Source organism: Gobio gobio (genome assembly GCF_949357685.1).
Source record: "Gobio gobio genome assembly, chromosome: 15".
Lineage (NCBI taxonomy): Eukaryota > Metazoa > Chordata > Actinopteri > Cypriniformes > Gobionidae > Gobio > Gobio gobio.
In genome coordinates, this window is record NC_137108.1 from 34,647,351 (window position 1) to 34,668,554 (window position 21,204).

General features: G+C 37.7%; 1 protein-coding gene across 11 annotated transcripts; it reads left to right on the forward strand.

Annotated features, from left to right (window-relative positions):
* The first annotated feature begins 882 nt into the window (after positions 1 to 882).
* On the forward strand, positions 883 to 17,372 carry tcea3 (transcription elongation factor A (SII), 3). 11 transcript variants are annotated; one of them, XM_079836962.1, is made up of 23 exons: positions 883 to 2,671; positions 3,362 to 3,424; positions 4,735 to 4,840; positions 4,980 to 5,088; positions 5,281 to 5,445; positions 5,526 to 5,624; positions 6,358 to 6,447; positions 7,354 to 7,437; positions 7,537 to 7,650; positions 7,754 to 7,855; positions 8,109 to 8,195; positions 8,324 to 8,428; positions 8,530 to 8,583; positions 8,956 to 9,015; positions 9,194 to 9,259; positions 9,372 to 9,443; positions 12,187 to 12,246; positions 12,608 to 12,768; positions 12,874 to 12,929; positions 13,047 to 13,202; positions 15,845 to 15,991; positions 16,131 to 16,202; positions 16,308 to 17,372. In XM_079836962.1, exons 1-23 carry the CDS (start codon positions 2,603 to 2,605, stop codon positions 16,314 to 16,316), a joined length of 2,106 nt encoding a protein of 701 aa, XP_079693088.1. In that variant the 5' UTR covers positions 883 to 2,602; the 3' UTR covers positions 16,317 to 17,372. The 11 variants fall into 11 exon arrangements, with proteins under 11 accessions (XP_079693088.1, XP_079693091.1, XP_079693092.1 ...); XM_079836965.1 differs by lacking the exon at positions 8,956 to 9,015 and having other exon boundaries at positions 12,874 to 12,930; positions 13,048 to 13,202; XM_079836966.1 differs by lacking the exons at positions 5,281 to 5,445; positions 5,526 to 5,624 and having other exon boundaries at positions 12,874 to 12,930; positions 13,048 to 13,202.
* Positions 17,373 to 21,204: the final 3,832 nt, after the last annotated feature.

Genomic DNA, 21,204 nt, shown 5'->3' on the forward strand with positions numbered 1-21,204 from the left:
CACTAAAGGATTAATGACAGATAGGAAGGGAAACGAGAGTAAGAGGGGATTTACACACTAACACACTTCTGCCTTTAACTATCTAGTTATGGAGTTCAGCGTCTGTGGTATCACAAAGGCACGTCTTGTCAATTGCAGGAATCTGAGCGTGATCCCAAGTTCCTTTTTTGAAGCAATTGATGTCTGTGACCACTTAGCACGAGTGAGTTATGTTTAGTTAAAAGGCTGTAATTGCATAGACACATGTTGCAACAAACCATTGAATAGTGTCTGGAATTTTGGATCATTGTTTAACACGATTGGCAGCATCTGAGCTACATCAGACTAATTATGTTGAATGAAACACTGTTAATATCCGCCGTTTCTGTTATTATGTTATAATGACAAACACACCTTTGTGGTTTCGACCAGGCATACTGAATACAAAGCAGTAGTTCTGCTTCTGGCGTGTGAGCACAGCAAATATCAGTTCCTTCTGAAATGTTGCCACACAAACATGGTAGGAGCTATCCAACTTAACAAAAAAAAAAAGTTATTTTGCTGAGATTTTATAAATACTCCCTTAACCAGAGGCTGGTGTACAAGCCGTGGCAATCCAGCCTAGCATCTTTACTTTTTATTACAGGGGATCTCTGCGCCTAAAAAAACTGAAGCAGGGTGAAATCATTCATTTTCTGGTCTGATGTCATCTCAGACTCTCCATAATTGCCGGAGTCCGGCGTCTTGTGTCTATAATTGGTAGAGACACCGCAAACTCTCTGAGAAGACACTGTAGGTGGGTACTGGTGGATTCATTATTTTGCCGTAAAATTGAAGCGGGAGGTCATCAAAAGGAAAACCATTTTTCAAGTCGCTTCTTTTTTTCTCATTCTTTTTGTGGTTTGAAAACCGGGCCTTCCAGGCAAAATTCTACTTGTTGTCTGTCTGCTGCAGTTGAGAACTGGTTGATGTTGCTGACTGATGTGGGGTGCTTGAAAAGGGTAATGATAGATCTGTTTCCCAGAAATCTGCTGTAATTCAGCACATTTTAAACGTATGTTGATAATTTTATATAATTTATGCAACCATAGAAGCCATAGAGGTTATTTAGGGTGAAGACAACGGAGGAAGCACACACTTAAAGGTAGTTGTATATAACAAGGCCATGAAATGTTGCTGGTGTTATGGTGAAGGTGAATTTTGGTGATTTTTTGTGGGGGGGTCCCACAGCATATTTGCTGTGTTATTTTAGGACTTATGTCATTTGAGGTCATCCCATGTGGAATCGCATTGAGCTTTATTTCAGCTTCTCAAATGCTCTGCACATTTGAATGAATGACAAAACATCCAGTCCCCACATCACAATGTTCACAACAGAAAGAGTGTGATGAAAAGTGTAGGCGGGTTTTTGAAAATCCAATATCACCCTCCCACAAGCTGCAAAATAAAGCCAAATAGTGCCTACATCCCAGGTTGTTTAAAGCTTAAGTGTCTATGAAAATTCTCTATATTAGCAAAGGAAATTATAGCCTACTGTTAATTCATCAAAAGGAGATGATGACTGACAGTCTTCCCATTTTTCTTTAAAAGGTGTCATTACCAACACTGTCAGTCCCTAACATTCTGCCAAACTCCATTGTGATCCAAAGAAGAAAGTATAAGCCATGGGACAACATAAGGTTGAGTAAATTATATTAATTTCTGAGAGTACTTAGTCATTTCTCAGTTCATTGCTCTGCTCTTCCACAGCAGATGCAACCGTCACATGACATTAATATACGACACAGTGTTGCCATCTGCTGCTTAACTGATGTAAAACCTATCGAGTATTTATTGTTTACTGCGTAGGCTAGTCCATTTAACCAAATGCCTCAGAACTTCACTCTTATTTGCCACACACGGTCTGAGGCGTTTGAGTTATGCTCGCAAATGTCCAGACAAACGTGAGAACTCAAAAACATCTAAATTCGATACACATTTAAATGACTACAAGAACACTATAGCTGTTCAACATGTAAAGTCTTTCATAAAGCGTTACCAGAATATGTCTTTCAAAGGGACCGTTCACCCTCAACTTGTTCCAAACCTGTATGAATGTCTTCCTTCTGAAGAATGTCGGTAGCCAAACATGGGCTTCCATAGTATTTTTTATACTACGGTAGTCAATCTGTTTGGCTACCCATATTTTTCAAAATATCTTCTTTTGTGTTGCGCAGAAGACAGAAATTCATACAGGTTTGGAACAACTTGAGGGTGAGTAAATGATGACCGAGTTTTCATTTTTGGGTGAACTACGTTATCCCTTTAATCGGAAAAACTGATTCAAAAACAGACATAAAAGAAACACGTTACAAAGTCAATAGTATGTCCCTGCTAAAATCACAGAACGTTTTCATTGCCCCCTGGTAACACCTATATTTAGGAATTGTCATAAATCCAAATGATTTGATTGACAACTCCGACTGTCCCGAAGGCCCCGCCCCCGGGGCTCAACTGACCGTGCAGGAGCAACTTATGCGTGGGAACAAAACTTCGTACATTTCGCTGAATTAATACGATTTATATGACATAACGTATTATAAACACATCTCATTTTCACGTACAGTATATTAATGCGCACACAATGACGCGAGAGGAGGACCTGTTGCGGATTGCTAAAAAACTAGACAAGATGGTGTCTAGAAATAACATGGTGAGATCCTAATTTTGACGCAACGCTTCACGCTGTTTGTTTGTGCGATCTCTGCGCATGCTGCGTATGAATAACTAACTTAAACTTTTTTTTGCATGTGTGTTTGCACTGTTTTACTTCAGATACTTATTAAGATACAGGCGTGCACAAACGTTGTTTAGTGTTGTTGCAAGTGAGAGACAGTAATGTGTGTGTAATAGGACTACGACGCATGTAACAACAGGTGTTGGCTGAGGATTGCGCAGATTTACTTTAGATGTATACAGGGCAGCGACGAGAACGAAGACTAAGTGACAGTTTCATTATAGACAGCTTTGTTGACGTTGTATGCAAGTTTTTGTTAATACTTAACTGTATATATGTATTTGGATTCTTCGTAGTAAATGGCACAAGGTCGAGGAGGCGGTGAGTATGTGTGTGTTTTGGCCGACTCAAATAGTTTCACGCGCATGGGCACATCATTTAAAGGGAGAGTTCACCCAAAAATGAAAATGAAACTTCTGCTATAATGTATACTCCATCCTCATGTTGTTTCAAACCACTATGACTTTCTTTAATTTGTGAAACAAAAAAGTTAAACATTTTTTGAAAGTGTTACAGACCAAATGTCTGAGATTTTGCAACAATAACAATGATTCGATATTACAATACAAAAATACATTAAAATACTATATCTCCCTGTCTGTGTAGGACGGAGCCCTAGATCTTCTGAGGGAATTGAAGAATTTCAACATGACACTGAAGCTTCTTCAGGTATGTCTGCTGGATCAATTGTATTGACATACACTCTAAAAAAAAAGGCTCGTAATCATAGGGGAACCTTTTTTAGTGCTATATAGCACCAATTTTGGTGCTTCAGTGGTTCTTCAGAGGTGCTATATAGCACCTTAGTCAAAGAACCGGTGAAGAACCTCTGAAGAACCGCTGAAGAACCTCTGAAGAACCGCTGAAGAACCACTGAAGCACCAAAATTGGTGCTCTATAGCACTAAAAAAGGTTCCCCTATGATTACGAGCCAAGAACCATTTTTGGTGCAATATAGAACCTTTTTTTTTTTTGAGTGTACTTTATTGATCCTTGCGGGGAAATATAGATGCAAATCAAAGGTATCACAAAGAGCCATACAACGCCAACAATGTGGACTGTGCAAATCAAAATGTTTTAAAATTATGACGTGATAGACTTATGAATGATAAAACGGTAACACTTTACAATACGGGTGCACTAATATGAATTAAATAATGCTTAACTAATGCACAGATAATGTATGACTCAAGAAGAGCTAAATCATTTATTAATAATTACTGCATCAGCAACTGATGAACATTCTATATGACTAATAGATTAAGTAATATATTAATTGCTATTAATTAAATGTGTCATCATGTATTAATTCCCTAATAACATATAGTATTAACTAATAGTGTAAATTCATGTTAATTACCACAATGGGTCGAAACCATGCATTTCAACTTCCAGTTGTCTGCTCTAATTAATCATTAACTAATAAGGTATAATTATGTTATGATTTATTTGTTGAGGCACATGACTGTTAACTAAATCAAAATTAATTCAAAACCCATAACCACAATGACATATTACTTAACCATTTTTTAATAGTTATGTGCCTCAACAAGTTAAGTTATAACAGAATGATACCTTTGCAAATCATTAACTAATGATTAATTAAAGCAGACAACTGGAAGTTGAAGTAGCCTACATGGCTTTGACCATTGTGGTAATTAACATATGAATTTACATTATTAGTTAATATAATATGTTAGGGAACATTATGGCACATTTAACTAATAACAATTTATTGATTAATTAATCTATTAATCATATATAATCTTCTTTAGTTTCTGATGCAGTAATCAATAAATGGTTTAGTTCTTCATGAGTCATACATTATCTGTGCATTAGTTAAGCATGAATTAATGCGTATTAGTGCACCCGATAAAACAGATATGATAGCTGTTCAGCTGTTCTTGTTAATGTCACCATAGGTTGTCTGATATCACTTGCTTTTGTTTGTCTAACGTTTAATATTTACTTTGTTCCAGGATACAAGAATTGGCATGTCTGTCAATGGAATAAGAAAACATTGCACAGATGAGGATGTTATCAACTTGGCAAAGATTCTCATCAAAAACTGGAAGAAGCTTTTAGGTAGGGATGTTTTAAAGTTTACACCAAATCCCATTTAAATAGGTTCTTAATACCAAATAGATACATCGTGTTATTCACATATGCAGTATAACATAGTCTGTCTTAGTATTTTAAGTTATACGCCTTTTGTTTTTGTCAGAATCAGCTCAAAACCAAAAGTCTGAGAGGACAAATGAGGTGAAGAATGGCAATCATCCAAGCAAGCCATCAGGGTCTCCCAACAGGACTTCTCCTGAGAGAGAGTCCAGGTATGTTTGCTTATAACAGGGTAAAACATGGAAGTATTCCAGCTTCTGTGTAATTGAAAGCTTTGGGAACCTCTCCCTAGAAACATACAAGAGTGTGCCCTATTTATGTAATACTACTAACATTGATTTACGCAGAGGGTGAAACTAGCAAAGTGGTTTCCGTTATGAAGTATAACCTGTTTATCTCGTCAGTCCACGAAGGTTGACAACGGAAATTAAACCAGACTTAGACTCCAACAAGAAACTCGATGAAAAACACAGAAGAGAGAAACGAGATGCAGAGCTCAGGAACAGGAAACAAGAAAATGACCAGAAAAAAGAGAAACAATCTATTAACAATAAAAAGGAGCTAGAGAGGTGAGAAGCCCCACTGCTGTGTAAATCCCCTCTGCTCCTCCCAAACTGCACCATTCGATTTTTATGTGTATTCTGTTTAGGAAAGATGCATTGAACGGTGATCATCTTCCCTCCCAAAAGACGCATTCATCTCCAGCCCCCAAGTGTCCTCTTCCATCTGGGGAAGTGAAGAGGGAAAGGTTAGGGCTTGTGCATGCGGTTGAAGCATGTGACTGGTTAGGAAGAAGCACTAGTATCACATAACAAAACATGCAGCTATATTATTATGGCGAAAGTATAAGCGTTTCAAACTCATTTCTGATTATCTAGGTTATTCTTTTCTTTAAAATGTCACAAATGAACAAGGTCACGACAATTGCATGAATGGCTTTTTTTCTGAACTTTAACATTGGAGTTTTTCTGTTGGTATCTTAAAGCAAAAATCAGATTGATATTGAATTCAGTTTGAATTGGACAGGATGTGGAATTTACTGAATTTACATAGTCACACAACAGAGGAATTTCGTTATTTTTGCAACTAAACAAAACTGTTTATTGAATTATTAATTTTCTGACTAATTATGCCTGTTTTTCCCCTGAATTGTAAAATATATATTTAGTTAAATACTCAAACAACAAAACAATAAAATTAAGAAGAAAAAAAAATTCTCTACAGCACAACAACATGTCCAAGAGTTATAGTTTCGAAACTACACTATGTAGCAATTTCTATCATCCTTAAATTCAAATTTTAATTACAATTCTACATCCTGTTTGCTATACCTCAATTCAAATTCAGGAATTTCCTTAAAATAATCTATTCTCAATTCTGAATGGTGCACAAGCCTGGTGACATCATTTTGTTTTACTGTTCCCACTTGTATGCTGGGCAAGCAATGTTGCAATGTAAGATGAATTTTCACTTTTGTTTAGGAAAGATGCTCCCGTTGATTTTTGGCCTCCTGCTTCGATCATATCTCACCATCCTCTAAGACGCTCAACAGTAGATGTAAAGAAAGAGAGGTCAGAGCTTTTTGCTTGTGTATGGACATGTGTTGGTAAAGAACGCGTCATCGTAGAGCGAAACGTTTTATTTTCTGACGCAGTCTATTAGTCATAATTCATGCTATCTACAGTGATAGCTGATACAGCAAAAGAAATACATTACCTTTCAAAAGTTGGGGTTCAGTACGATTTTTGTTTAATTCATATATTCAGCAAGGCCATATAAAATTGATAGTAAAGACATTTAAAATATTACACAAAAGATGTGTTTCAAATACATGCTGTTCTTTTGAACTTTCTATTCATCAAAGAATCTTCAATAAAAAGTGTCCATAAAAATATTAAGCATAACCATTTTTTTTAAACATTGATAATAATGAGACTGGAGTAATGATGCTGAAAATTCAGCTTTGCCATCACAGGAATAAATTACATTTTAAAGGTGCTCTAAGCGGAAAAAATGCGGTCTCTGTAGTCCGCCTAAGCTCCACAAACTGCAACAAAAACAAACTGGTGCAGGCTTCACCACGAAACACAACAAACAGTGCTCCAGCCAATAGCTGACAAGAATGATTTCCACCTCCAAATTGTTGCAGTTTGTGGAGCTTAGACTACAGAGACCGCATTTTTTTACAGTGTGTTCAGGGGACAGGCAGCTAGCGGATAGCGAGGAGATGTTTGCTGCATGTGACTAAAAAACGTGCAAGATCGCTTAGAGCACCTTTAAAATATATTCAAATAGACTTTTATTAATTAAAATTGTAATAACATTGTTGTTATTACTGTATTTTTGATCAAATGAAGCCTTGGTGAGTATAAGAGACTTAAAAAACAATACAAAAAATCTCACTGACCCAAAACTTTTGAATGGTATTGTATGTGGAGTTGAAATGCTGAATCTGGATGTTTACATCTCTTGTACAGAAAAGACACTCTGGGTTCCTCACAGTCTCTTCCTCTTCAGTCTCATCCTCCTAAACGTCCCTTCACAGATGTAAAGAAAGAACGGTTAGACATTGTGCTAGAAGTGCATGCAGTGTGTGACGCCAAAATATCTCTTTTGATGTTGAATCAACACTGCAATGAGGCCGGCTTATTTTCTTGCAGGAGAGACACACATGAACTTCTTTTTCCTCTTCATCATCACCCTCCTCCTCCACTTCCACTTCCTCCTCCTCCTATTCCTATCCCTAAGCGCTCATCAGAGGTGAAGAAAGAAAGGTCAGGGATTTAACTCAGGAGAATGTGTTCATAATTTGTATTATTTATAATAATTGTAGTAAATATCCAACACGGGGTCACCACCAAATATCTATTTTCACAGGAGAGATCCTTCTGAAATTTTGCCTCCTCCTGCTCCTATCCTTTCTCTTCCTCCTCCTCCTCTTCCTCCCAAACGTCCACCACTAGAGGAGCCCAAAGAAAGGTCTGAGCACCTTTCAGTTCATGGCACTCTGTTATGTTAAAGTTGGGTTTTTAGTGACGAGAAGAGCACAATATTATATAATATTATTGCTTTAGATTTGTTTTTGTACGTTTTATTTTGTAAAATAGCGGTGGTAGCTCTAAATAATTCAGTATTCAATTGATTTCTAGTTCACTAGATGACCTAGTATTGCCAAAAGCACAAGTTTGTTCTCATTTTAATGCCATATTTGAATTGTATATTTTTTGCCTAGGGCAAAGAAAGCAATTGATCCGAATGCCCCCCTTCCTCCTTTACCTTTTCATCTACATCCTCAGAAACAAGAGACAAAGAAAGAAAGGTTAGGGCTGGGTGTGTTGTCTGTTTGAGAAAACAAAGTACTTTCAGTCGCTTGCAACATTATTTTAGCATAACATTGTGTTCTAACAAGCTTTGTCTCATAAATAATCAGTGACTTTCTTTGCTTAGAAAAGAAACAGCGGATCCCAGCGCTCCTGTTCCTCTCCATCTTCAACCTCCTACGCCTACAAAACGTCCCGCGTTAGACACAAATAAAGACAAAGAGAAAGAAAGGTTAGGGTCAGGGGGAAATGAAAAGCATGTTGATAATAAAAGCTGTGTTTTTACTTAATTACTTCACCATCTGAAGAATAACTACAACTGTTTTAATATAGAAAAGACACATCAGACCCGAAGCGACGGACGTCTGAACACAATGAAAAAGATAGGTCTGAAATGAATGATGAATACTAACCCTTGAACAACACCATTGTTGAGTGAAATTAAACTTAAAAGTTGCACTGTTTTGTCTTAACTGAACCATTGGTGTTATTAATTTAAAGGGATAGTTCTCCCAAAAATAATCATCCAAACATGTATGACTTGCTTTCTTCTGTGGAACACAAAAGGAAACACTGCGTTCATGCTTCAAGCTCCTTTAAAGTATCATAAAAGTCATCCATAGGACTTGACAGAATAAGGACAGAAAACATTTTTGAGTGAACTATCTCTTTCATTTTATTTAGATGAAATCTTTATATGGCTTGTGGTGATAACAATGTGTCGCCATCCCATAGAGCTGAGATGATGTTTTCTTTCAGAAAAGACACACGAGACAGTAAACCACTCAAAAGACCGTCAATGAAGCTCAAGATTGAGAGGTTTGAATAGATGTTTTGCAACAGAATGAAGGCAGAGGGCAGCAGAAGAGCATGCATTATTGTTGTTTTGTCTTGGGAGTTTGAGGATAGTGATGATTTGCAAGACTTGTGGTTTCTTTATGTTCATTAAAACAGTATAATTTGTCACCCAAATGTCCTACTCTGCTTTTGTTTCTAGGAAGGACTCCACAGATTCCAAAAAGCTCCCTGCTAGAAAGCCGAGCATGGAAGGACGGAGAGACAGGTCTGTTCATGCATGCCTAAAAAAAAACATGCTTAAAAAATGTGTGACATTTCCAGGCCAAGTAAAATGGTTACTGACAATCAGGCATTTGTGTTTTGCTCTTTTACTGCAGTAAGGACTCCACCGACTCCAAGTCAAGCCATCACCTTTTGAAACGACAATCAAGTGAAACTAAATTGGAAAGGTAACCTGTTATAGTAATGCAGTTGGTCTGGCAATGAAATAGTAAAGTATCCAAAGTAATATGGATGTGCGTTTTAAAGGAAATTTTATAACCGACTAGTGAACTAGTCTAACAAACCCCCAGAAGATAGTAAAAAACAGTCTGTATATGAATATCAATTTGAAATAGTCAGATCCCATACTGAATGCTGATGAAAAACAGGTCATATACACCGATCAGGCATAACATTATGATCACTGAATAACACTGATTATCTCTTCATCACAGCACCTGTTAGTGGTTGGGATGTATTAGGCACCAAGTGAACATTTTGTCCTCAAAGTTGATGTGTTAGAAGCAGGAGAAATGGGCAAGCGTAAGGATTTGAGCAAGTCTGACAAGAGCCAAATTGCAATGGCTTGACGACTGGGTCAGAGTATCTCCAAAACTGCAGCTCTTGTGGGATGTTCCCAGTCTGCAGTGGTCAGTATCTATCAAAAGTGGTCTAAGGAAGGAACAGTGGTGAACCGGCGACAGGGTCATGGGCGGCCAAGGCTCATTGATGCACGTGGGGAGCAAAGGCTGGCCCGTGTGGTCGATCAAACAGACGAGCTACTGTTGCTCAAGAAGCTCTGATTCTGGTTCTGATAGAAAGGTGTCAGAATACAGAGTGAATCGCAGTTTGTTGCGTATGGGGCTGCATAGCCGCAGACCAGTCAGGTTGCCCATGCTGACCCCTGTCCACCGGCGAAAGCGCCAACACTGGTCACGTGAGCATCAGAACTAGACCACGGAGCAATGGAAGAAGGTGGCCTGGTCTGATGAATCACATTTTCTTTTACATCACGTGGATGGCCGGGTGCGTGTGCGTTGCTTACCTGGGGAACACATGACACCAGGATGCACTATGAGAGAAAGGCAAGCCAGTGGAGGCAGTGTGATGCTTTGTGCAATGTTCTGCTGGGAAACCTTGGGTCCTGCCATCCATGTGGATGTTACTTTGTCACGTACCACCTATCTAAGCATTGTTACAGACCATGTACACCCTTTCATGGAAATGGCATTCCCTGGTGGCTGTGGTCTCTTTCAGCAGGATAATGAGCCCTGCCACAAAGAAAAAATGGTTCAGGAATGGTTTGAGGAGCCCAACGAGTTTGAGGTGTTGACTTGGCCTCCAAATTCCCCAGATCTCAATCCAATCGAGCATCTGTGGGATGTGCTGAACAAACAAGTCCGGTCCATGGAAGCCCCACCTCTCAAACTTACCGGACTTAAAGAATCTGCTGCTAACATGTTGGTGCCAGATACCACAGCACACCTTCAGGGGTCTAGTGGAGTCCATGCTTCAATAGGTCAGGGCTGGGAAAAGGGAAACCAACACAATATTAACACATAATGTTATGCCTGATCAGTGTATGTGCCTTGCGTTATGATCATCATACAGTAGTTTAACATTAGCCAGTAATGACATATTTATTAAAATCAACTGAATCAACAGGCAGTTCAGGACCAATAAATACAAACTCAATAGCCAATAAACAGAATTTCTCAAATAGATGTTAGTTAACATAAGTCAGCACATGTCAAGGTATTGTTGTTCGTCAACTATAAGGGTATTGTTTGTGAGGATATTGATATAGGATCTGTTGTTGTCAAGTAGCCTCATTTATCATTTATAATTTCTTTCTCCTTTAAATTGGAATACAATTTCATAATATATTTCATAGTAATTTCATAGTATATTAACCTGTAGTAAAAAAGTCTATAAGCAAGCTTAATTGTTACATGTTTGAAATAGAAGTCAAAATACTCCCTCACCTTGCTCATCTTCCAAGGGGACATTTGATAATGAAAGGTCTGAGGTAAAGTTATATGATTTTGTTTTATGCTTAAAGGATTAGTTCACTTTAAAATTAAAATTGTGAATTACTCACCCTCAAGCCATTCTAGGTGTATATGACTTTCTTCTTTCTGATAAACAAAATCTAAATTTGAATGAATAAATATCCAGATGTTCCCAAGCTTTATAATGGCAGTGAACAGGGCTCATGAGTTTGAAGCTCATAAAAGTGCATCCATCCATCATAAACGTACCCCACACGGCTCCGGGGGGGGGGGGGGGGGGGGGGGGAATAAAGGCCTTCTGAAGTGAATCGATGGGTTTTTGAAAGAAAAATATCCATATTTAAAACTTTAAGTAAATATCTAGCTTCCACCAGACTGCCTTCTGTATTCAAATAAACGCATGGCTTCACTTCAGAAGGCCTTTATTAACCACCCTGGGCCGTGTGGAGTACGTTTATGATGGATGGATGCACTTTTTTTTGAGCTTCAAACTCAATTGTCCCTGTCACTGCCATTATAAAGCTTGGAAACATCAGGATATTTATTAATATAACTCGAATTGTGTTCATCAGAAAGAAGAAAGTCAAAGTCAATCATGGGGTATTTTTCATTTTAAAGTGAACTAATCCTTTAAGATGTACACCTTTCAAAATAAGTTTTTTATTTTTATTTAACAATAATGTGAGTAATTTCCATGTAGCCTTTGTAAAAAAATAATTAAAGCAAACCATAAACGTGCAAAAAACAACTAGTATTTTACTAGTATACAACTAGTATTTCCAATGTCATCTAGCAGCCATACTGATTAGTTGTCGCACATCCATAATTCAAACTTATTTAACCTTTACAAAAATAAATGCATGACTTTCATGTTCAACACAGAATGCCTACTGTAAACTCTCATGTGTTATTTCTCCAGGAGAGATTCTACTAACTCGCGGTCTGGCAACTCACCTCAGGCCAAGAAATCTAGTGAAAGGCAAGAACTATAGTCTTTATTTTTATTTACCTCATTTAGCTGTGACCAGCATGCCATATGGCTCAATTATGGCATTATGTTCTCACTCTCATCATTTTGAATAGGCTCAGAGATACTTATAAATTCTGCCTGCTTTAGGTCCCAGTTGTAATACACCACAAAATCCCATAGTCATTCAAATCATGACTCAACAAATCATGAAAACTATGTTCACAGACAGCAGTACTGTTGATCCCAACATCTTTAAATACTTTTAAATTTAGAAAAAAATATATTTTCCTGCCTTGGTTTGACTGAAAGTCAAATTGTCACATGGTCATTAGAGAACTAAAGACTCCTGCTTCATGTTTTCCCCATACAGCAAGAGTAAACCAGAGACCCCAAAGACGCCCACAACACCCACAAGCCCCCTCTCTCCGTCGCTTAGCTCCAGTGTGGGTCCTTTATCTCCTCGTCTGCAAACCGGGGATTCCATCAGGGACAAATGCATTGAAATGCTGACTGCCGCACTACATACAGATGGTACGCAAAACAAACACTTGACACCCACATAGACATGCTGACATATATCGTTTTGATACTCATTATTGTGGAGATGATGCTCACAATATGCTTTTCTTTCCTCAGATGACTACAAAGACTATGGGACAAACTGCGAGAGCATGGCAGCGGAAATCGAGGATCATATCCTTAGTTGACATTATTGGTTGACAATTGCTTTGAAATATTAGTGTAGAATCCTCTTGAAACCATTGCTTAAATTTCAGAAGTAGATCTCCTTAACTGTCCTCCTCTGCCTACTTATCTACCAGGAGATAAAAGCCACAGACATGAAGTACAAGAACAGAGTCCGCAGCCGCATAAGTAACCTGAAGGATCCCAAAAATCCCAATCTACGTAAAAATGTCTTAGCTGGAGCCATCGATTTGAGGCGCATCGCCACCATGACTGCTGAGGTAGATTGCACTTTTTGGACCTCTTAAATAATTTCAATTTATAAATAATAAATAATAAAATAATAAACATAAGTTACAGGTTAAAAATGTGTTCAGCAAAAGGTCTCCTGATTTCTGGGAAAAAAAAGGTAAAACCTGTCAAAAAGATATGTAGTTTTGTCCATTATTATATTGTCCATGTTATTATATTATATAAAAAACATAATGTATTCCCTTTTTCAGTAAAAATATCTAACCTTCCTTAAGAATATACACTACTTAGGGTGACCAAATGTCCTGTTTTCCCAGGACATGTCCTGTTTTCAAGTCCTGTCCTGGCCCTAATATAGCAATTTTCTATCCATACAGAGGGGGCATACTTTAAATGTGTCATGAACTGGCTTTTTTATTTTTTTATACTGTTGTCTGAGGTCAACTTATGACGTTTGCGTGGTTTTTACATTCAGAAACATCATAATGAATAAGTAATAGGCTATTTTCTGCCTTGGTTTTGAGGCTCACTGAAGAAACGGTCGGTTTTGATGGGCGTGCCGAACATGAAGACTTGGAAGTAAATGCCCACGGCTAGGATTGGATAAGATTTGCATATTTAATGAGCTTCAGCTCCTCTCAGTACATGTGGGGATTTTTTTTAAAGCGTCTGGGGAATCGCTCACAGGACTTGCAAAATATCTTTATCAAACAAACTCAAAGATTCATCTCTCATCCACCCGCGATTGATTGGAATGTTGTCGTCCGATCAGTGAATATAACCGCAAACCGCACACACACACAAACACACACACACGTGTGCGCGCGCACAAGGAATGTTATTTCACTATTTAAGATAGCCCGTAGGCAGGCTGAAAAACACGCTTTTAAAAAAGTCAAGTCCGAGCCCTGGCCCATAACGTTACAAGTCCGAGTATGATCACCAATGAAGCAATAACACTTCAAATAGAGGATTCTCCAGCCTGTGACCGTGTGCTAAGGTATGTAATCAATAGATTTCAAACGATCTGTAACAATGCAATACTAACACATATAAAAAACATGTTTTACTCACATAAGTGTGTGTTGCACCGTTCTTGTCGGATCCAATATAGAAGGCACCGCATTGTGTTTTAATCTCAATATGTCTGCAAATCCAGTCTTGACCTGTATCTTGTTTACAATCGATTCTGAGGTGAAAAGAAGCGAACAAACGCACAATGTCTTACGAAAGTGAGCTGGAACCATCATGTTTATTACTCAGTAGCGCGACCCGTTTAGCTCCACGAGTCGGTGGGCGGGCTTGAGGCGGTGCTTCTGCATCCTATTACGTCAGTGTTCGACATATTCTGAGATCTCTCGTTTTCTGGGCCTGGAGTCTATAAAAGCTTTTATTTGACTAACAAGGAAGTTTTCAGCTCTGAAACCTGCAGGATATTCTTATATCACGATGAACTTTTATATATCAAAGGCTCAAGGGAAAGTTGATTTCTCAATTCATCACCCCTTTAAATGTATTGAAATTAATAAGGAATCTTTGAGTAAAACTTTGAGTATCATTTGAATATCTCATTGCCTGGCCGAGTGTCCTGCTTTTCGGTAATCAAAATATGGTCACCCTATACACTACCGTTAGTCTGGTGTAAGATTTTTTTTTACCAATGCAATGTTTATTTGAAAAAGCATGAAAAAATACAGTTAAAATAGCAATATTGTAAAATATTATTACAATTTAAAATAATTGCAGTGCAATAACTAATTTAAATCCAGTGCAATAGCTTGTTTACAGCGGCAAGTTGAAAAAAAATTGCCTTTTAAATGAACTGTTGTCAAACTAATTTAATATCTTCTACCCAGAAAATAGCTGTCCAAACACAGCCCTGACGTCTAGGCTAAAACAAGGCAAAATTTGGGCTGTCAGTGAAAATGTAATAGACGTCTAACCAAAGAAATGAAACCAAACACGTTGTAATAACTGTTTACTTTGCTTACATGATGGAATATCATACATCTTGCAAGTTATTTTGGCAAAAACGACATGTAACCAAATTCAAGGTTATTTTGGCTAGAATTGGGTTACTCATAGACGGACTATATCGGGTCTATAGTTAAAGGATTAGTTCACTTTAAAATGAAAATTTCCTGTTTTAAGTCCTGTTCCTGTTCAAAATTAAGTTTTTGAGGAAAACATTCCAGGATTTTTCTTCACATAAGGGACTTCAATGGCAACCAAAATGTTGAAGATCCAAATCAATGCAGTTTCAAAGGGCTTCAGAAGCTCTGCACGATCCCAGCTGAGGAAAAAGGGTCTTATCTAGCAAAAGATCCTCCTCAGCTGGGATTGTGCAGAGCCATCTGAAGCCATTGGAAGCCCTTTGAAACTGCATTGATTTGGACCTTCAACATTTTGGTTGCCATTGATGTACATTGTGTGGAGAAAAATACTGAAATGTTTTCCTAAAAAAAACTTAATTTCTTTTCCACTGAAGAAAGAAAAACATGAACATCTTGGATGGCATGGGGGTGAGTAAATTATCAGGAAATTTTTATTTTGAAGTGAACTAATCCTTCAACCAAGACTGTGAAATGAAGGCTATTGCTTGCTGGGATATATCAGAAGCCAATGCATAATCTGCTGTATTAAAATGAACACTATGTTCTTGCTGTTGTAGGAAATGGCTAGTGATGAACTGAAACAGTTGAGGAACGTGTTGACCCAGGAGGCCATCCGAGAACATCAGATGGCAAAGACTGGAGGAACCTCAACTGACATGCTTCAGTGTGGCAAGTGCAGGAAGAAAAACTGCACTTACAACCAGGTACATCGATGAAACCGCATTTTCTATTTCTACTGGATTATTATATGTAGATATTTATAGTGCATATGAGCCTAGTATACAAAGTTCTTTAATTTGTTGTGAAAATTAATATACTGAGTAATGTTTTGGACCTTCACAGGTGCAAACTCGGAGTGCTGATGAACCAATGACCACCTTTGTGTTGTGCAATGAATGTGGTAATCGCTGGAAGGTCAGAAAAATATGTTTTTACTTATGTATTTGATATTTATTTATTAACAAATCTTCTTACATCCAGTAGAACAATGTTAGTAACAAGTGTATTTTTTTTTTCTAGTTCTGCTAACTTGAAGCCAGAAGTTAAACAACATTGACCATGTAGCAGTGGCGAGGCCAGAAATTTAAAAGTGAGCAGACCTTGGTGAAATAGGGTGGACCAATCCCTACTCTCAAAAGACATCAATTATGAAAAGAATTTGACAATTAAGTTTAGTTAAATGTGATTTATTGTCAGCCAACAACAAAATCCATTCATAAATAAAATATCCAATGAACAGAAAAAGAACAATAAACATAGATAAATAATTATTGACAGAGCGTGTTTAAGGCTAGGCAAGACAAGGCTTACCCTTCCCCTGGCCGAGGGACTTGAGACTAGCTTGGAATTTTCTCATACAAACCACTGACTGCTGCTGCTTCTGATTGCTTTTAGAGCTGCCCATAACTGCTGGTCTAGGATCAGTTTTCTCCGTAATAATAGCATATTGGTGATTTGAAAAATGATCTGATGCGTATCTGTGTTTGCGCTCTGGAGAGTGTCAAAGGTTTCAATGGCCAATCAGAGGTGTTTAAATTAGGATCCATTATGTAGCCTCGCCACTGCCATGTAGGTTTCCTCATCTTTTTTAATTTAGAAGAGAAAGTAATATAATGTGTTATTCTACCAGCAAATGGCCCTGAATTTATCATTTGTAAATGAATTCTTTAACTTTTACAGAATTACGTCACATAGCGGAGAGAGTGTGTTCTGCATATTCATAATTAAAGTGAATATTGATTACTTTGGAGATGTAAATCTGATACAATTCTACGCTTTTATACTGTTTTATGAAATGCCAGTGTTTTTTTTTTTTTTTTTACTTGATTAATCGGTTTATTACACAGAATCTATTGGGGTCAGATTTTTTTTTTAATTATTTAAAAAAATCAAATTTAATTAATGAAGAGAATCCTAATATATCTCAGATGTAGCAGCTATCCAGTACAACACAAAATACTTTTTAAATGGATCTAAACAATTTTTTTTTTTAAAGGATGGTGATGCATAAAATATTGTAGAGAAAAATCGCAAAAACTAAAGCAATAAATGTAATATTGATTTGAATAAATTATGTTGATTTGATATTTTTTGTAGTTTTTTTTTTTGGCTGGCTTAAAAAGGCCATTCAGGCATAGGCATGGTTGTCCAAAGCTCATCAAATATGTTTGGTTTCTTTCCAGTCAGGTGTGACTGAATGCTTGTCAACCTGCCAACCCTTTGAAAGCAGGAAATACCACCCATTCTCTCCCCTGCACACAAACTAACACTCAGAGAAATAATAAGCCTAACTGCAATGCTGTGTGATTTATTATTACAGGCAAAAGCATTTAGTACAGCACCACAGACAGCTCCACATCATGCTTTCAAATTCTCAAAAATACATACAGGACACACCAGTGCGAGTCACTGCTGGATTAAATTGTCCAACTCTATTATGCTGTAGACTGTCGAGTCAACAAATGTAAATTAAATACTATGTACAGTAAGTAAACTATGTTGTTAGGGTAACAATCTAGGACCCAGGACCAGTAGTGAAAAATGAAGACCAAGAGTCAGGAGGGCAGTTAATTAAAGAAAAATTTACTGAAGAATAGTTTGCAGTTTCATCAGCAGAAGCCAGCTTCAAGTCTCACAAAGAGTTTGTAGGCCGCGCTCCGGTGTTGTAGAACTCAGACTCGGTCTTGAACTTGTTTTTTTAATGGTTTTGGTCTTGTCATGGACTCGTGTGCATTTGGACTCGGTATTGACTCGTACTCGAACATATTAGGATTTGGACTTATTCTTGAGTCCACTCGAGTCCCATTCAAAATATTTCATGATTATTACTGTACGTTAATATTTCTTTAAATTGATGTTTGATTGACACGTCCAATGATTGGTGATTTTCTTGTGCGCAACTGTGCATGACTGTCCAAAGACTCCCGCCAGGTTCTCTCCCACACCCGTGACCCGCCCGCTCTCGATTCTATTTTACACTGTGTCCACCTGCCATCAACCTGTAGTGATCCCACTTTCCAGAAAGTCTCATTGCTACATTATTTCTCTTCTATTGTCTTTTTATTGGTTTTGGTATTTAACATAATATGAAAATAAAATAAATAAAAAATTAAACAACAACAACATTATATACAATTAGTTGCAGATGGTTGAATAATTGAAGTCATAATAATAAAGAAATGTAAATAAATAATAACTGTAGAAATTACATTGGGGAAAAAAAAGCATAGAGAGGAGTACAGTTCCAACTATGGTCAAAAGCATGGTCGTACGCGACATTATTTCTCAACTGTGTTATTTTAATATATTTTCTGTTTACAAAGCAGGACAAAAATGTCACAGAGAAACCAAATCTCGTTTAATTAAGTAATAAAATGAATACAGATACAATGACTACTGACAGTCTCAACACTGAACCTCTTCCCCCAAAAATGTCTAACAGAAGGCCGCCCGCCCTCTCTCCCTCCGGCACTTCACACTTTTGCATTAAAAAGACAGCAATTTTTCTGCAGTCACTCTTGTGCATGCCCTCCGTAATTAAAAAGTTAAAAATGTTTTGAATGTTTGAATGTTGTTTGAATGTTGTTTGTGGATTTTCTTTGGTCTCTGTCTCGACTCGGACTCAACACTCTCTGAACTCGGTCTCGACTCGGACTCGAATGAGCTGGTCTCGACTACAACTGCTGAGCTCCCTCTACCAGTCTATCGTACATACAATTTTTCAACAGTTATACTGTTTTAAAGAACTAGCCATGTCATTACAGGGCTCTACATAGCGACCATTTTGGGCGCATTTGCGCCTGAAAATTACTGCGTGCGACTGCGAAAAAATATTTAGGCGCACCGGTGCGAGTGACCCGATCGCTTCTCGTGAATAAAACATTGTAACACAGTGTTTTCAAAGTTGGAGTTGGTTGGGCTCTGGACCTAACCAGAACGTTGCCCAAAACATACTGATAACATGTGCTTTCTCTCAGTGAGAGGTACAGACAGTAGTACAGGCAATACTCATCTTGATTCTTTAGTGTTTCAGTAAAAGGAATAAAATATACTATAAAAATGAAAGACCGATCCATATTTCATCTCTGGAAGCCGGGCTAAAGCCGCGTTTCCACCGCAGGAACTTTCCCTAGGAACTAGGAACTTTGGGGTGGTACTCGGTGTGTTTCGACTGCAGGAACCAGGGTCTAAATGAAGCTCCGGGTAAATATTTCCCCCTCCGAATGGCCCTGCTCCCAAGGTAGTACTTTTTCAAAGTTCGGGAACTTTCAGGGGTGGGACTTGGGCGCTGAACATGCTGATTGGTTGAACTCACAGAGCATTTTATTTCAACCGGCATTTTTAAAAGTCTTTTGCGAGGTTCGTTCGTTTGTTCTGCGTTCAGTAAATATCAGTCTTACTCTTTCTGTCCGATGGCGTGCGTTCGTCTCAGCAATCGCACAGTCAATGTCCGTAATAGCTGATCATAACACGTCTTATTTTAAATCTAGCTTTAGGAGCTAGTGAGCAAGCACTGTTACTGCACTCCTGTCAGGTAAGGGGTGTGTGATACCTCCAAAATCTGAACACATGACTGAAATCAAGTGTTTAGTGACACATCATACATCCCTAGGACAGACCCTCAGTCACCACTCAGAGATCAAATACAAACTTTAGAAAACATAAAGGAAGAAACAAACAATCAGTGGTTCTCTTGATTAAAGGGTTAGTTCACCCTCATGCCGTTCCACACCCGTAAGACCTCCGTTCATCTTTGGAACACAAATGAAGATATTTTTGTTGAAATCTGAAGGCTCAGTGAGGCTTCCATAGGGAGAAAAGCAATTTACAGTCAAGATCCATTAATGTACTAAAAACATATTTAAATCGGTCCATGTGAGCAGTGGTTCAATATTAATATTATAAAGCGACGATAATATTTGTGGTGTTCCAAAAACCCCGAAATAACGACTTATATAGTGATAACCGATTGCAAAACACTGCTTCATGAAGCTTCGGAGTGTATCGAATCAGCGAGTCGAATCATGATTCGGATCGCGTGTCAAAACGCCAAGCTGCTGAAATCACGTGACTTTGGTGCTCCGAACTGCTGAATCGACTCGCTGATTCATAACGGTTCGAAGCTTCATGCAGCAGTGTTTTTAAATCGTTTATCACTATATAAGTCGTTATTTAGTTTTTTTGGCGCACCAAAAATATTCTCGTCGCTTTATAATATTAATATTGAACCACTGTACTATGTTTTTAGTACATTAATGGATCTTGAGAGTGTAAATTGCTTTGCACCATATGGAGGCCTCACTGAGCCTTCAGATTTTTTTTTGGAGAGACTTTTTCAGATTTTTTTCAACAAAAATATCTTAATTTGTGTTCTGAAGATGAACGGAGGTCTTACAGGTGTGGAACGGCATGAGGGTGAGTAATAAATGACATTATTTTCATTTTGGGGTGAATTAACCCTTTAAGCAATATCATAACTGGAAAGAATAATTAAAATCATTATAATAATATAGGAGGATAAATGTTGATTAAAGCTTTGATTATGAATTTAATTGGGATATATTTAGGTATATTGAAGTGGCAGTGGATTTCAGAATCCAACCTTTCAATGTACATGATGCAATCCATTGTCTCAGTTGCTCACATTATTCCTAAAACGTGCTATATTTTTACAACCTAAATTATAGTCCTATTATTTTACAATAGAAATGAATTATTGTTGTATCCTATGACTCTGACAAATGAAGACCACTAGAGTTTGAGTGAGAGCCATTTTTCCTCGTCTATACTTGTGGGAAATTTGTTTCATTGGCATGTCAAAGTCTGCCCGGTGTGTCATTATTCATAGGCATTTCCTACTGACGCACTTCTAGCCGAGCTAATGATGCCCCTGTCACTATATTTTGGGTTTAATAAG